The 18160-nt window shown below is 48.4% G+C and overlaps 1 protein-coding gene across 7 annotated transcripts in view; it reads right to left on the bottom strand.

Moving 5' to 3' along the window:
- Nucleotides 1–18160, bottom strand: part of BAG6 (BAG cochaperone 6) — a 440475-nt gene that overhangs the window by 11068 nt on the left and 411247 nt on the right. For all 7 annotated transcript variants that reach the window (XM_078645986.1, XM_078645987.1, XM_078645989.1 and 4 more), the window contains 2 exons: nt 3322–3429; nt 2921–3061 (listed from right to left, as the gene is read on the bottom strand). In XM_078645986.1, the coding sequence (XP_078502112.1) occupies nt 2921–3061; nt 3322–3429 (249 nt within the window). The remainder of the gene's footprint in view (nt 1–2920; nt 3062–3321; nt 3430–18160) is intronic.

The raw sequence follows: 18160 nt of genomic DNA, 5'->3' as shown, positions 1-18160 counted from the left end.
TTGCTGTAAAACAGGGCTATTAACTGATTTGCACTAAATCACAGGATGTTGTGCCGACATTCTGGAACCTGGATCCCTAGCTCCCGAGTCGGCAGCTCTGCCCACCGTGCCACATCCATTGGCAGGTGTCTCCATAACCAGGGCCAATAATAATCACTCTATGTGAGGCTGTTGCCAGACAGCAATGTCATCAGGGGGAAGGAGGGCCATCCTTAATCGGACCAGCAGTAACAATAGGTCAGATTATACTACACTGTACCGTGATGCCGACAGGGTAGTGGTAGCAAGTGGACAAAACAGGAACAACTTGAGATTTTCTTGTCACACAAGAGTGAAGACTGTTCAGATGGCAACAAGATAATGGGGGCAATGGACTCCATCATAAGAATGTTAGCACAAATTTAGAAAAGACTGAGATGATGCTACTGAGGGCTGAAGAGGTGATTGTCAAGGGGGAAAAAAAAGACTTGACATAAAAGGAAGACTAAAAGTGGTTGAGTGGACTTGCATGTACTGACTTTCAACAACTGGAGATGGAGGACATAGTGGGTTTGGTGAACAAGCTAGATATTTTGGAGAATATATGTAGAGCAACCAACTTCCATATGCTGGGGTTTCCCGTCCCGCTACTGAGGAGGATATAACTTATTTTAACCAGCCCTTTTTCAAGAAACTGGATTATCTTTACCTTTTAGTGGCAAAGACAGCACATCGATTGCCTTTAAGGTGATCATCCAACCTCCAACTCCTAAATATGGAGGATAGTAACGGAGAAAGATAACAGCTGATGGGTGTCGGGAGTGGAAGGAATGAGTGCTTCTTTAGTTAAGTTTAGTTAGCTAAACTGAAGGTTTAATACTGAAACATGTCCGACTTCTTCTCATCAGTGGTGCCCATGTGCTCATTTTTAAGAGCATTCCAAGTAGACTCCTCCTGCACCCAACTCTTAGCAGTGCCAGCGTGCATCTGCATGCTAGTGTCTATCAGCATGCTGCCAAAATCAGATGGTGATACATGTTTGGTGGAGAGTTTTTATTTTTGTCGCTAGTGGCCTCTTTCTGTAGTGAAATGCAGGTTTGGAAAGGAGTACATTTTCTTCCAGATTCCTTCCTCCTCTTTTCTTTCCCTCTGTATATCCAGTTCTCTTTAACCCAGATTATGTGCTGGTCTTGTTATTCCTCTTCACATTTCCCCTACTAGCTGGAGTAAAGTGAGTTCAAATGAATCTGGTTGATACTAACATTTTAAAACAGTGGAAGGTAGCTGTTAATTAGGCAACAGGATTAAGTCCATTTGGTACCCGGAAATAAGTGCTTTCTAATGTTGCTCAATATTTGATTTTGTAGCTTCAAGTAACACATTTAAACACAAGTAACATCTTGAGCACACAGGAATGGAATGGCTCACATAGTGAACGGATCAGAAAAGAGATATGCAAAATAAAAGCAACATGGTTGAAACTGGTGAAGGGTTGCTTGATTTCCTGCTAAAGAGAGACTTAGTGTGGCAATTTGATTTGTGGGGCTGGAGTCATAATGGTCTACGTATGCACTTCATTACCAAGTGCTATTGTCAACAAACAACAATACTCATATGGACGTTAACTCCTTCCCTGCGGGGTTAATTCACCCATGGTGCGGGGGGGGCATGGGAGGGTTGCAGGAGGATGAGCGCGGCGCCACGGTGCTTGTGACGAGACCAGCTCGTCATAAGTCACGGTGGAGCTGTGCTCATGACGAGCTGGTCTCGCCACAACCCCGCCCACTGATTAATTCACCCGCACAGACGGGGATTCAAATTGCGCTTGGGGGGAGCGGCGCCGTTATGACGAGCCCGCTCGTCATGAGCACAGCTCCCTTGTGACTCATGACGAGCTGGTCTCGTCATGAGCACCAGAGTTTGTTCTAAAAAAAATAAAAAACAAGCAAGCCACCGGTATTTTGCGGTCAGACAAAAGAGCACGTGAAATAAAGAACTACCATAAAAAAAAAAACTTCCCACTGAAGCAATATTGAAAACGATTAGAGAAGTGTAAAACAGCTAATTCACATAAGTAAACAGGACAGTCTTTTGTGTTAAGGCATCCTTCAGTTAAAGACAAAAAACAAAAGAACCAAGAGCTTGCTATTACTGTACATGCCTATTAGAAAATTATATTTCAGTATTTCATTTTTAAAAGGAGACAAGGAAAAAATATTGTTTAGTTTAAGCTTTGCAATGGGGCTAATTTATTTTTATACTTCTAGCATTGTCGCTTGGCAGACAGGGGCTAGCACTCTGTGGTCGGCTCCTAGCTCCATATGGGATGAACTGCAAACATTTTCCAGATCCATTGTAACTGAAGTTACTTCACAATGAGAAATCTGTGGTAATTTGCATCCATTTAAATAGTATTCAACCAAAGATATTGGTCCTGCATTTCCCCATCCGGTATTATAGATTAATACATTTATTCTATTTTTTTCAGAGTAAGAAAATGTTAAGAAACAATTTTACACCGATGAATGGAAGCCACGATTTGAAGACTAAACCTTTGCCTTCACCATAGGCACAGGGGTTCATAAAACAAACAGATTTGCACTGCACTACTATATGTGATCCTAGGCATCGCCCTTATAGTTATAAGCTTTAAAAATTGCTTTACTGCTAAGTAATCAATAAAGACAATTTCATACAATATTCGCCTCCATGTCAAACAAAAGTTAGGACATGTGCTGGTGAGGGCAATCAGCATTGGGCTACAGGGTCTGGCAGTAAACAGATTACCACAGAGGACTTACAACCTACAAAAAAGGTGTGCATACTCTGGAGGGATCTCTTTAAAGGTGATAAAGCAGCGGCAGGTAATAGTTACCCATGTAGCAGTGAGAAACACTTTTATTGTAGGCAGATATGCACCAAAGCCTGCCCTATTCAATACCTGTGCCCTGTAGTTGTCTTGAATCTCCTCAAGTTCCTGGTTTAAACTCTCAGAACTTGTCATGGGTTTGGTTCCTGTTGCTTTCGCAGCTTTGTTTACTGCTTCAGCGAGTGTTATCTGGGGGCCATCACCCTGCATGGTCTGCATAAAAATAAAAATAAAACAGTTATTATACAGCAGTGGGTGTGGAGTGGACAGATAGAAGAGAGGTGGAGGAAGAATGGGAATCGGGGTAAGAAAGAATGGGACTTCCATCTTACCAAGCTTGCAAGAGGAATAATGAGAGAGGCAGGCTAGGGCAGAGAAGAAATAGGCTACACAGAATACTAGCTGTGAGATTGTACAAGTGGTGAGAGAAAACTGAACATTCAACTTAGTGGGTAAGGAATGCATGGGCTTACCTTACGTCGCTTGGCAGGCATCCCATGGAGGTAGGCATCACTTAATGGTGGTTGTTGCTTCATCTTCCTCTGAGTCTGAATGTCCTGACGGATAATAGGAACCCACTCCTAAACAACACAGGAGGAAAGAAATGACACAAATGTTGAGGGTGAGGCGCGATGAAGGGAATACATCTAGTACAGTGCCACTGGCTATATCCTATGTAGTCGATGGATGGTTCAACCAATTAATCTTGAAAAGGATTTAATTTACTGACCCAAAACATTGGTTTCCCAGTCCTTGCACTGAAGTTTTCCCTTTTGATTGTTAAACACTGTAAGGAAACCCTCTTTTCTGTGTGGTCACCCCCAGTTTTGGACTGATGCTGCTGATATTTCGACTCTAAGAGTGTAGTAAGGCCTGCTAAATAAGACCTCAGTGCCTGTGTCCAGACCCTTAAACATGTATATTTGATTGGATTATATCCAATTTACCCAAGCTAACGTACTTCTAAGTCTCTACTAAAATCATACCAGGGGTACCCAGGGCTTGTATGTTAGAGTGTCCCTGTAAGAAGCTGGCTCTTTGTGATCTGTCAAGAACCGGATATCATGTAAATAGTCCAGGGGTTCCTTTAGGAGTGGACAGGTGCTTACAATGCAATCCCAAAGTACTATATTTAGGGGGTAGTTGGTTGAGCAGCTTTAGGCCTAACAGAGGAGTGCAAGACATTTGCAAATACACACAGTGATCAATAAATGACAACTCAAGATGGAGATTCAAATCAATTTATAAAAATAGCAAGTATTGTTATGTATGGAGTAGTTTGTCCTGTAACTCCAGTTCTGTAGTAGGGGTATCTCTGTTATAGTCATAATCTAGTGAATAGTCCCGCCCATGTGCATGGACCCCGGCAATCAAAAATAATCTCTTAAATTGTCAAAAAATGCAGAACTGCAAAGACACTTAAGAGAGAATTTAAAGACAAATAATGCAGCCTATATCCACAGGCTACACTGTCCAGTACTTCAACTAGATATTCCACCAAAACAACCACACAACAGCACAGCCTGCCCAGTTTCTTCCACAGAGAAACTTGCCTCTACCAGTAAAAGCCTCTGGAATGATAGAGAGGAAGGCATGGACAGACAAGCCCCATAGGCTGCCATTAAGTGGCTTAAATAGGATAATGTGCCTTTAAGAGAACTTTCCAGAACTTCTCCCAGTATCCCAGAATGCACAGCAGGTCCCATTTACTTTCAGTTCTTTTTGAAGGCGTAACACGTCAGACCTGTAGCATTCCTTACATGAATATCTTTCTCCACCGGGGAGGAGGGCGGGCGCTTATGACTATAACAGAGATACCCCTACTACAGAACTGGAGTTACAGGACAGAAACTACTCCTTCTGTAGTAGGGGATCTCTATGTATAGTCATAATCTAGTGAATAGAATGGCAAGCCCATCCCCACACCAAGCGGCGGTGGAGAACCAGAAATAACACCACTATTGTGCGAACAAATTTCGCAGCGAAGCCTGCCCAACCTGAGCGTCTGGCCTGGCATCAGAGTCCAAGCAGTAATGCTTAGCAAAGTTATGGACCGACTTCCAAGTGGCCGCCTTGCAGATTTCTGCAATTGGAACATTACGGAGCAAAGCGGTCGTGGCAGCTTTACCCCTGGTGGAATGAGCCTTAGGTTTACCCCCTAAGGTCTTATTAGCTTTTTGGTAACATAGCTGTATGCAGGACACAATCCACCTAGATATGGACTGCTTCGAGGTCGCAAGACCCGTCCTGACCGATCCATAATTGATAAACAATTGGTCTGACCTACGAATATCTTTGGTTTTATCCAGATAAAATTTCAACACCCTCCTAACATCCAGGGAATGTAAAGACCTTTCCGCTGGAGAGGAAGGATTCTGAAAAAACTTAGGCAAAGTTATCGTCTGGTTGACATGAAAATCAGAAATAACCTTGGTAAGAAATTTAGGGTGAGTACGCATAACAACCTTAGCAGCATGAAATACAGTATAAGGTTCTTGGCAACACAACGCCTGAATTTCACTCACCCTGCGGGCCGATGTAATGGCCACGAGGAACGCCGCCTTCCAGGACAGGTGCTGCAAAGAAGCCTTATGAATAGGTTCAAAAGGCTCCTTCATCAATCTGGACAGCACCACATTCAATTCCCATGAAGGCGAAGGAAGCCTGACAGGAGGGAATACTTTCTTCAAACCTGCGCCCCCAGCCTTGGAGAGAAGCATCCGTCACGATAGTCTGAGTGGGAATGTCCTTGTGGAAAGGGACCCCTCTGAGGAGATTCTCCGCTGACCACCACCACTTCAGAGACTGAAGAGCATGCTGAGACAGTCGTATCTTGTCGTCGCAAGATCCTTTCCTCTGATCCCACTGGTCCTCCAGGCACTCTTGCAACGGTCTCATGTGCAGTCGTGCGTGTGGCGTTAGGAAGATACAAGAAGCCATCGATCCCAGTAGAGAAGACACCGTCCTCACTGTTGTAGATGGAGTGATCATAAGAGCCTGAGCCTTCCGAAGGGGTGATAATCGTCTCTCCTCCGAAGGAGACACGCTTGCTGACAGCGTATTGATGGAGGCTCCCAAGTACTGTATGCACTGGACCGGAGTCGGGACAGACTCGGACATGTTGATGTGCAACCCCAGCTTCTTCAAGAGAACGCACGTCTTCTGAAAGTGTGCTTGAGCTTCCGAGAAGGAGGAGGCCTTGATCAACCAATCGTCCAGGTACGGGTAGACGAACACCTTGTTCTTTCTCAGGTGCGCTGCTACCACCGCCATGCACTTCGAGAATGTTCTCGGCGCAGACTTCAGTCCGAATGGCAGTACGGAGTATTGATAATGATTGGCGCCGACTTGGAATCGCAGGAACTTCCTGTGTTTGTGTGCAATGGGCACATGGAAGTACGCATCTTGTAGGTCTATAGCACATAGCCAGTCTCCCTGTTGCAACCGAGGATAAATCTGATGCAACGACAGCATGCGAAACTTCTCTCTGCGAATCCACTTGTTTGCCTGTCGCAAGTCCAGAATGGGCCTGAACTCGTTCTTGTCCTTCTTGCGAACCAGAAGAACCGGGAGTACAGACCTCTTCCTCTTTGAGACCGAGGTACGCCTTCGATCGCCCTTTTCCTTAACAGGATATCGGCCTCCACCTGGAGCTCGCGCAGCTGAAACTGCAAGCTGACCGGGGGAATTGCTGGAGGCGGGCTGGTGAAACGAAGACTGTATCCATTGAAACAATATTCAGCACCCACTTGTCCTGAGTAATTTTTCTCCACTCTGCCAGAAAAAATTGAACGCTTCCCCCACACCGGAGTGGGTAACGGATGTAGGGGAAGTAAGCGCTCAGGGCCTAGACCCGGCCGGGCCTTTAGTCGCCTTTAGTCGCTGTTGCCGACTGGCGCTTCTGGAACGGCCTTCGGAACTGCTGCTGCTGTTGCTGCTGCTGCTGCCCCGAAGCCTGGCCACGCCCTCTGCCCTGTCCACCGAACAGTCTCTGGAACGGGCGGTACGATTTCTTGGTATCTTTGGGCTTTTCCAGACCCACCGCCGTGAGAGTTTCGGCCTCCGCCTTCATGCGGGCCATTTCGTCATCAGCATGTTTTCCAAACAAGGTTTCGCCAGAGAATGGTAGATTGGCAACCCTTTGTTGTGCGTCAGGTTTTAGTGATGTGAGGCGGAGCCAGGCGTGTCTTCGCTGGTTAATCCCATGGCAGAAGCCATGCGCCGCCAGTAAGGAAGAATCGGCTGCAGCACTGATGACCTGATTCGCCACCAGCATCCCCTCATTCAATACCTGGAAATCTTCTCTCTTGTCATGAGGCAGGTGTTCCACAAACTGCTGGAGGGAGTCCCAGAGGGCTCGGTCATCCCGCCCCAACAAGGCCGTGGCACTCGCAGCCTTCATGGAAGTCGCCGACGTCCCACAAACCTTCCTCCCAGCCGAATCCAGCCATCTAGATTCCTTTTCTGGTGGGACTGTGGATGACGGAGTGGTGGCATGCTGTTTCCGAGCCGCCGTCACTATCACAGAGTCTGGAGGGGGTTCCACCCTTAGAAACGCCGGATCTGAGTCGGGAGCCCGGTATTTTTTCTGCAGTCTCGAGGGGGCCGCCTTAGTCACCGCCGGGGTGAGGAAAAGGTTCATGGCCGGCTCCTCCAGGCCCGATACCAGTGGTAGTAATGGCCGAGACAGATGTTTCTGGTGTAGCGTCTCGAAGATCACCGATGTCTTGGGCGTGGGCACCGTCAACGAGATGCCCAATTTCGCTGCACCTCTTAAAAGGACATCATGAAAGGACACCAAATCGTCAACCGGAGACACCCTTGTCTCCGGTGACTCCGACAAAGTCGGAGAAGAGTCCCTGGTCCCCGAGGACCTAGTCTGGGAACGAGACCTGCGCCTCCTGTGGCGTCGTTTAGACCGCGTGGACGACCTGTGACGCGATCGTTCCCTCCTCCTGGAGCGAGAGTGCAATCTCCCAGTTCGCGGACGCTCCGCAGGCCTCTGTGGAGCGGTCTTCCTTGGCCTATCCCGGGGTAGAGGTTTTGGAGTCCCCTTAGGCGGTGTAGGGAGTGGAGGCAGTGACACCGACCTTGGTGGAGGAACAGGTATCTCCGACCGAGGAGCAGGCCCACGTGGCGGAAGCGGTGGTAGAGGAGGATTGATGGGAGGATCCTCTCTAGGTAAAGGAGGCGGGGGCGTCTTAGGCCGAGGTGGTGTATAAACCACGGAGTACACCGAGGCTGGTGACTTCTTCGGGGGAGGTGACTGCGAATCAGCCCCTCCAGTAGGTGATCGCCGTCTCCGGCGTCCTCCACCAGACCCAGCGGGACTTCTGGCCCCAGAAATCCTTCTGCGCCGCTTAGGAGAGCTGGAAAGTCTCAGAAACGCCGACCTCTTTCTTCTCGACGTCGAGCGTCGCTTTTCCGGCGTCGAACGTCGCCTCCGCGACTCAGGTGTCGAACGCCGCCTCCACGACGTCGAGCGCGTCTTCCTCGACGCCGAACGCCACTTCCGCGACGTCGAACGTGCAGTCCTAGACGATGAGCGTTGACTCCTCGGCGCCGACCGCTTGTCCGAGGTCCTCGACGTCGAGGATCCCCTCGACGCCGACCGTTTGCTCGACGGCGACCGGCAGTGTCGCTTTGACGGCGAGCGCCAATGCCGGTCTGTCCTTCTTTGACGTCGATGGCTCGACGCGGACGTCGACGACGACAAAGACGCCGTCGACGGTGATCTCGAGAGCGGCCTACCCAGGCCTTTCGACGTCGACTTCTCACGCAGTCTCGACCCGGAGCCCCGGGGAGATGGGGAACCGTCATCCCTCTCGACGTAGTCGTTGCAATCGACGTCAACGGAGACCGGGACCGTTTGCTGGGTTTCCTGCCTCCGGGGAGCCCCCCAAGAGGCCTCAGCAGAGGCAGAGGGAGCCTTCCCAGCCTGCCCAGACCCACCTGCAGCCGTCTCTCCTCCAGGCCTTGAAGCCTAATCTTCAGCCTGTCCCTCAAGGTCCTTGTTGAAAAGGTCTGACAGATGTCACATTCTTCTGGGACATGTGCTTCAGGGAGACAGTATGCAGACGTCGTGTGGATCAGTCTTGGCCTTCTTCCTTCCACATGCTGGGCACTTGTCGAATAGAGCAGGCATTTTAGAGCCCTAAAAAGCCTGAACAAATACACAGGAGTGAAGGGAAACACCAAGTACACAAACTGAAAACACTTTTAAAGCAAAAAGTGCACAAAATCCCAATAAACCCTTGAAAAAGGGAGAGCTCAATGCACCAGGGTCCTGTTAGCAGGAGCCGGAAAAAAGAACTGAAAGTAAAATGGGACCTGCTGTGCATTCTGGGATACTGGGAGAAGTTCTGGAAAGTTCTCTTAAAGGCACAGTATCCTATTTAAGCCACATAATGGCAGCCTATGGGGCTTGTCTGTCCATGCCTTCCTCTCTATCATTCCAGAGGCTTTTACTGGTAGAGGCAAGTTTCTCTGGGGAAGAAACTGGGCAGGCTGTGCTGTTTGTGTGGCGGTTTTTGGTGGAATTTCTAGTTGAAGTACTGGACAGTGTAGCCTGTGGATATAGGCTGCATTATTGGTCTTTAAATTCTCTCTTAAGTGTCTTTGCAGTTCTGCATTTTTTTTGACAATTTAAGAGATTATTTTTGATTGCCGGGGTCCACGCACATGGGCGGGACTATTCACTAGATTATGACTATACACAGAGATCCACTACTACAGAAGTTTAGGCATCAGAGAAATACCATTCAGGTAAGTTTTAAAATATAAATTATTTTCACTTTAAAAAGTGTACACAGTGCAATTTTGAAGTTCTGAAATGTTATCCTATGGAAGTAAGAACAAGTTCTGCAAGCAGGTATAGTACAGTTAATTACAAGACCAATCTCCACGACTTAAGGTGAGTGGTGGGCAAGGTCCAAGGCAGCACCAACAGAACGCCAGAGGCACGAGGGCAGCCGGGTGCAGGGTTACAAAACAACGCTGGAAGCCCAACAGGTTTCTATGGAGATCGGTCACTGTGGAAAGTGGCTGAAGGCTATGGCTGGACAGCCAGTCAGGGTGAACCCCACTATTGGGTTCAAGGCATGCGATGCTCAGGGATAAAGGGACACCTGGGGTCCTTTTCTCCACAGCCTGGGGTGATTATGCAGAGGTGTCTTAAGGCATTGTGTTTTCTTACTGGGAGAAGTCGTGGTCTGGGCGGGCTTGCGCGCAGAGGCTGCATTGAGGAGTCCACAAGGGGTGAAACCACGATGGACTCTAGCTCTGAAGGTGGCAACCTTCCACTCGGGACGTTGGGTTTTGGCAGTTTGAGGCCACAGTCCTGCAGGATGTAGGGAACAGTTCCACTGTTCTTCCAGAGGTCTTGGTCTATAAAGAAGGCAGGCAAGCCCTCCCAAGTCTACTTCGGTGCAGCTTTCGACGAGGGGTGCAGACAGGCTAGCAAGGTTGGTACACGGTCGGCTGCTGCTTCTGTCCTCTGCTTTTGCGGCTCTTCCGTGTCCTCTTAGGTCATAAGGATCTGCTTCTCTGGTGCCAGGGGCTCCCCTAAATACTACATTTAAGGGTGTTAGGGGAGAGCAAGGTAGCAGCCAATGTACTAATGGCCCTTGTGGTCACTACACCACCTTTATGACGACCACTTCCTATTGGAAGTAGGCATAACCCTCTCCCAGAATTCCTAAGTATGTCATTAAAAAGATGGCTACTTCTGAAAAATCATGTCCACCTCACTGTAGCCGACCTTAGGGATGGTGCTAGCCTGAAGGTGGCACGCCACCTTCACTAGCTAATTCATGCCTGTCAACAGAGTCCTGTACAAAAGGGGACGACTTTCTCTGCTGCGAGGGGGGATAGATTCGCATTTTAAAGGCAGCAGATCTTTGAAGCTTGCCAGCCCAAGGAGGCTAATCAGCAGTGCAAACTGTGGGAAGGGGTGTTCCACCCTCTTCCCATACAGGCCTTTGTTCCGAGTCTCCTGAGAGCAAAAGGCTCGCACCCTAGGTGGTTAGAGCAGCCTCTTGGATGGCAGGCTGACAGAAATCAGTCAACAAGGCCACTAGAAGCTGGCAGGTTTTCAAGGGAACCTCTAAGGTGTCCTCCGCATGCAGGTATTGGTAAAACCAACACTGGCATTAGTCTTTAGTATGAGTTTAGCAATATGAGATGTTTGATAACAAACATCCATATTTTCAAGAAGCCATCATGTAGCTGGGGAACTCATTTTCACCAGTGACCAGCACATGTTTTGAAACGGCTTCCCTGGTTGTGCTGACAGTAATATTAACTGACCAGCACAGTGGCAATTAACAGGAACCCGGTGCACTTCCACATTTACCAGGTAAAAAGTGAGTGTAAACATGTCAAAAAGGGGTACCCTCCTACAGTCCCCTCAGGGTCTGTAGCACGTGTGCCACCCTGAGTGGGACAAGTTAAAACGTGACTCCCAGTCTGCAACAGCAGAATGGAAGGGCACTTTAAAACTGCTAACTTTGACCGTGACATTTGTATCCATGTGTCAGTCACCCTACCGGAGGCCTATTGAGTTCTACGGCAGGATGCAGCATATTTGAAAAGTAGAACATGTGTTCTAAAACTGTCGTTTTTATTGGGAGAAAGATTGGTGACTCCTTTGGCAAGTACGGAGTTACAAAGTAGGTATTTCAAGGTATCAAACACCTGGTTACATTTAGCCGGGCGTGAAGCCCAAGCTGAAATCAATGTAACTTGCTGCCACATGAAACTTTTAGAAAGTTGCCACTTTATTGTCCATTTTTACAATGACCATTAATCAAGGCTGGCCATGAGACACCCTTCTGCTCGCCAGAAAAGACAGGTCAACTGCTCCCAAGGACAGGTAACAATTGAGGCATGCCACAGAAAAATGTGCTACCTCCTCCTGGAAGAAGGCCAAATGAGATGTTGGCACAAAAGTTGAGCTTCAAAGAAGAAACCACCTTTGAAGAAAGGCAAATGGTAACCATATGCAAGAGGGCAGCTTGTTTATCAGGGTAGACAGGTTGACGGCAGGGACAGAGAAGAGGAAACACTGGCTAAACGGGTTTCCCATGGGCTTGTAACCACACCTCTAGGGCAGGATAAAGAGCGCTAAAAATCAAAAGAGGGGTCCCAACATCTTAGAAGTTCATAGAATAGAGCACACAGTGATAGCTCGATGCCACAATTCACAGGAAGTTGTCAAAGGCGGGAGTGAACATAGTAGCCCATTGGCTAGTGTATCCCCCTTCCCTAAGGCCATTTTCTGGGCATAAAAGGGGCACTCTAGCACCCAGAACTCGGATCTCGCCTGACTGAATTAAAAGACTGAAGGACTGCCCTGGTGACCCTGGAACCAGCATAGAAGAGGCTGCATCGAAGTTGGACTGCATCAGCTGCTCCTTGGGTAAGTGAAGAAAAGAACTGTGCCTGCTCGTGGAGAAGTCATCCCCCAGGCCCAACTAGAAGCAGAGACTCCAAGAGTCAGTTGGCTGACTTCTTGTTGGCAGCACAGGGCCACAGAAGCAGAGGGAGACTGCCTGTGCAAGCTGGTAGGCCAGACCACCGGATCATTGAAGTGCAACCCGGGAGACCGTGACAAGACTTTTAAAGGTTGCACCAGAGCCTGCTGGACTCTGGAGAGTGAGTGCAGCTTGGTTGCCCAGAAGGAGACATCAACAAAGTAGGAAACCACCAGGCCTGTGGGCCGAGGAGCAGCCCCAGGAAGATCACAGTCAACCACACAGCCTCTTCAGCATAGTTGAGCATGCTGTATCCCTTGCATCAGGAGCACTCCACAGAAGTCAATGGCATGGGACCAACAACACTCAAAAGGGCATTTCTTGTTGAGGTAACTGTTCGGAATGTGCTGGTCCCCTTGACTGGCTCCCTGCTGGAGTTGGTCAGCCAAAGTAACTCAAAATAACCAGCTTCCATTTTGGTTTTCTGGAAAAAGTGTAAGTATCAAATTCATTGAAGTTGCCAATGCTTGTTCACGGTTAAGTGAAAAGTCTTTATTTATTGTTGCTTGTAAAATCCCTGTATCCCTGGAACTCAGGTGGATTTTTTTCATTTTAGTGTCCATAAATTCATGAAAACACAATACATATTTTACAAATTGGTGTTGGATTTCTTTAATGTCTTGTTACTACTTGTTTTTGTACAGTTTAAATGCGTTATACTTTTTCCTTTGTTGAAGCCCTACTGCTTAAGACAAGAGCTACCCAGGATTGAGCTTAAGTTTGACAAACGAAACCTGACTGGTGCTAGAAGGGTTGGTAGTGTATTAGAGAGTGAGGTCTCAACCACACCATATAATACAAACGTTTCCTCACAAGCATGCAGGAACTAATGTCACTTTTACATAGAACCTTATGTTACAACCTGCTTCTTTTATGTAGAATCACTGGTGATCCATACAACAGTAAAACAGAGGATTCCATAAAGGACTAGGTAACATAAAACATTTGAGAATACTAGACAGCACAGCAAAACATAGCCTCAAGTACAAAGTTCCAAAACAGAATGATTGCTTGAACAAGAGAGTTCAGAATGCCACAAGGGGAGGCTGAACAGCACGTAGACTGCCTATTTCATTTGTTTAAACCTACGATGCTCTAAAATGATTAGGATGAGCTAAGTGCAAACAGCTTAGTCGTACAGAATTGTACGACACTGGAGTGAAATGATGTCAACAATTTAAAATCATTCAGTGGGAGAAAGTGGATTATTAGTTGGGGTGGTTTTGAGACTTCACACAGTAATAAGGTCACTATTCTGTATTGGGTCCAGTTAGGTTACTTTCAAAAATTCAAAGCTACCCGAGGGCGCTCAGGCTCCGGGGTTGCAAGACATTCAGCTATGGTGGGTTCAGCTTCACATGACCCCAGGTCCTACCCCACCCCCCTCTCAAAATGAGTGATGCTATTTTAAAGAGAACATAACTCAAGGAGGTTCGGCAACCTAAAAACCGTTCCACTGAACACCCGCCTCCCCAACCCCCCAAAACACCTACCGGTGGGTACACTGTATTGAGAAAGAAAAAAAAAAAGAATCAACATGAGGTAGTTTTGTCCTGACATATTGACTAGTGAAGAGCCCAAGGCTTTCTCAGAGCATATCCTAGGGGTCGCATTGTTTCAAAGTGACCAAGAAAAAAACCTATATTTGGAAGAGGTGCATAGCCCGCACAGTCATAGGGCAAACAGCAGAAGGCAGGCCCTGAGACAGAAAGGCAACCAGTGGACCCCAGCTGAGCTCGAAGTCTTTGTAATTGTCCCGGAATAGGTCGGCAAGACGTTAGATGGAAAGTATTCTCCACAGATGGGCATGACACAGTGATATCGCCGGAGTGTCCGTCTTCTTCCATGCCGCCACTATGGTAAGCTTGGCCGCCCCCAGACACGTCCACATAATCGCCTTGTCAGCTTTGGTTTGGTGATCTAAAGATGGATCTCTAACTCCAAGGAGAGCAAAGCCTATGGCGGTCGGGAGTGGATAGCCCAACATGGCTTGATATGAGATAGGATCTCGTCCCAGAATGGCCGGATCTTTGGGCAGTCCCACCATATATGCCTGAAGTCCCACTGAAGCCCACATCCCCGCCAGCAGAGATCTGAAGTGCAAGGGAAAATTCGTCTGTGTTTTGTGGGGTAAAGGGACTAGTCATGTAGTGTTTTGTAGTGAGCCTCTCGAAGAGCCATGGTCTTGTTATGTGTTGGAATGTCCCTCCAGATGTGAGCCCATTCCGTCTCGGAAATATCCCCATCTAAAACTTGGTCCCAAAAAGTCCTATATCGCGCCCGTGGAGCATGCAGGGTGTGCAGCAGCATGCCACAGAGAGCAGAAATAGTGCCTTTCATGGAGCCCGCCCTATAAATCTACAATTTTTCAATGTCCATAAATCTTTAATAGCCGCCTCTCGAATGTGAGGTGTTGTGATCCAATGTTTAAGCTGGAGATAGTGATAGTGTTCATTCTGGGGGATCGCAAATTCCTTTTTACACCTGTCAAACGTCAGAACCTCACCAAATATGTCAGGTAGTTTGAGGCAACCCCCCTCTTTCCAACAATCAAAGGCCCCCTCCTGTAGAGGTGGAGGAAATGCTGGGTTAAAATGAATGGGTGTGTGAGGGGAAGGGAAAGCGGTCCAACCCTCCCTGCGTGTAATTTTGTCCCAGATAATCAGGGTAGTGCGGGTGGGGGTGCTAATATATGCATTAAGGGGACGTTCTTCCCTGGGCTTCCAAAGGACATCCCATATATAGCGCCCCACTACGGAACGATCCATATGGAGCCAGTGCTTGTCCGATTCCCTTGCCAGCCACTCTGCTGTCACCCGTAACTGAGCAGCCTGATAGTATAAAGTGAAGTCAGGTAATCCCAAGCCGCCCTTATCCAGTGGACGTCGAAGCACATGATAGAGCAGGCGCGCCCTCCCCCACTACCAAATAAATTTAGTGATCAGAGTGCAGAGGCTCAGCAATAAAGTGTGCTCGATAGGCAGCCCTTGGAATAAGAATAAAAATTTAGGTAGGACCGTCATTTTAATTGCATTTATTCTCCCAAGCCACGAAATGTAAAGAGGCAACCACTGTTTGAGATCCTGCTGTAGTTGTGTCAGCGGGGGAGGGAGGGGGGGGGGGGGGGGGGGGGGGGTGTAGTTCGCTCTGTATAGGTCACCCAAATTAGCCGTGAGTTTTTCTCCCAGATAGAGTAAAGAGTGTTTTGCCCGTTGAAAGGGTGTCTGGGTTTTCAAACGAAGCACTTCAGCGGGAGGGAGGGTAAGATTAAGTATAGAGGACTTTGTGAAGTTTATCTTAAACCCTGCCACCTGCTGAAAGCGGCGTAATTCTCCCTGCACCGCCTGCAGCAAAGTAACCTGGTCCGTAAACGTGAGCAGGATGTCATCGACAAATAAAGAGGCCTTGTGCTCAAAACCACTAAAGGGAATGCATCCAATCTCATCATTGTATCTGATCCTGATCGCCAAGGGTTTGATACGGAGGGCGAACAAGGGGCGAGAGAGGGCATCCCTGTCGGGTGCCTCTGCTCAGGGCAAAGGGTTAGGAGGGGCAACCGTTGACCATCACTCGAGAAGTGGGAGGTGATGATAGTTGGCCTTCACCATATTAAGGAAGGCATCTCCAAACCCAAACTTCTGCATAGTTAAAAAGAGGAAAGCCCAATCCACTCTAACGAAGGCTTTCTCAGCATCTAGGCCCACAAAAACTGTGGGGATTTTAAACCTAGAAGCCTTCTCAATCAGATGTATGGTGCGTCTGATGTTATGTGTTTGCCTGCCTTTTATAAATCCGGATTGGTCTGGATGTATTAGCTCCGGCATCAGATTCTCAAGACACGCTGCTAATATTGCGGAGTAAAGTTTTGCGTCTAAATTAAACAGCGCGATGGGCCTATAAGAGCCGCAAAGCTGCGGGTCTTTACCAGGCTTGGGGATTACCGAAATCACGGCTTCCGCCATAGAACCAGAGACCCGGGCGTCTGATGCAATGGCTTGAAATAAAGCTGTGAGGTGGGGGAATGAGCTCTGCGGAAAAACAACTGTACAAATGGGCCGTAAGACCGTCGGGCCCAGGAGCTTTATGCAGTTTGAGTCTGGCAACAGCCTCCCGAACCTCCTCCTGAGTTATGAAAGAGTCCAGAGCTTCAGCCGACGTACGGGATTGCTGCGGAAGTGTGAGGTTATCTAAAAAGGTTTGTTGCCGTGCCGTATCTGGAATAGTGCCTTGATAAAGCGGACCATAAAAATCCCCCAAAGTGTTTGCTTTGGCTGAGTCGGAGTGTGTGAGTTGCCCCTGGCGATCCAGAATTCCCACAATGAAATCCTTTCCCTTTGTACCATAAGTTGGCGCGCCACATGTGAGCGAATCTTAAGCAGTGTGAATTCCGCCCGATTGGTATATATGGACCGGAGTTTACCCCTTAGTGCGGCGAGTTGTCTCTGAACGGCTCGGGTTGGAGTGGCTTTGTGTGCTTGTTCCGCCGTCTCCAGTTCTTTCGCAAGGACCTCCCTTTCCCTCATCCTCTGCTTGTTTAGGATCAAATTAAGTTGGATGCATTTCCCTCGCATTACTGCCTTAAATGCATCCCAGGTGTTCTGCGGAGAGGTGTCCTGTGGGTCGTTGTGTGCAAAGAAGTCAGCAATGGCCACCATTATGTCCTCCCTTGCAACTGGATCCAGAGTAAGAGCTAAAGGGAAATACCACCGAGAAGGCCTCAGAGAGGCCCCGCTCCAATGAAGGCCCAGGGTGATCAGGCTATGGTCTGAGACAGCTATCGGAAGTATCTGGGCAGCCTGTACTGCCCCCAAGAGGGAGTGGATGATAATGTAGTCAATTCTGGAGTACGTCCGATGCACATGGGAGAAATGTGTATAGCCCTTAATAGTAGGGTGCATGAATTGCCAGGCATCGTTTAGCCCCAGGTCAGTACTTTGCTAGACAAGGAGAAGATGGCTTCCCTATTAGTACTAGTGCTATCAAGGGGCCCCTGGCACACGATATTAAAGTCCCCTATGAGCTCTATGGGACCTTCAGCGAACCCCACCATTTAATCCAGATCATGGGAAAGGAAGACAGATTGCCCAGAGTTAGGAGCGTATAGTGAGACAAATGTGCATTACGTGCCCCTCAATCGACCCTTGACCATCAACAATCTCCCCTCCCTGTCTGTTTTAGTGGCCTCTGGTTGAAATTCCGTCGTGTTATGGAAAAGCAAAGCCATTCCGCTGTGTTTAGTGGCGGTGGATGAAGTATATATCAACGGATAGTCCTGGTGGCACAGCATGGTGACCTCCGCCCTCTTGAGATGTGTCTCCTGTAATGCTACTACCTCACATTTGCAGTCATTTAGATACTTCCAAATTTTCTGGCGCTTCTGGGGTGAGTTCAGGCCCTTGACATTCCAGGAAGCTACATTAACCATCGAAAAGGACATCCCCGCCCCAATGCCCATACGAACCCACTGGCCACAACCCCGTAGACCGAATCACTGTAGACTGACCACAATGCAATCTCCCCCAACGGCTTCACCCGCCCACCCCCAGTGCATTCAGGAAGCTATAAACCTGACAGTCAAAAAAAGCAAATAACAGCCCCCACCAGACACCACTGGGAACCCTCCCTCCCCCCCCCCCCCATCCTCCTACTCCCCAAAGGAACCACCCCCCACCCCAGGAACCCCCCCCCCCCCCCCCCCCTACCCCAAAAACCAAAGGCAGGCGGACCAAGAGGTCCTCGGCACGAACACCCTCCAAATACAAAAGGAGGAATAGTGGGT

Source organism: Lissotriton helveticus, chromosome 5_1, assembly GCF_964261635.1.
Source record: "Lissotriton helveticus chromosome 5_1, aLisHel1.1, whole genome shotgun sequence".
Lineage (NCBI taxonomy): Eukaryota > Metazoa > Chordata > Amphibia > Caudata > Salamandridae > Lissotriton > Lissotriton helveticus.
Note: the sequence above shows the minus strand (reverse complement) of the source record. Positions and strands in the feature narration are given on the sequence as shown.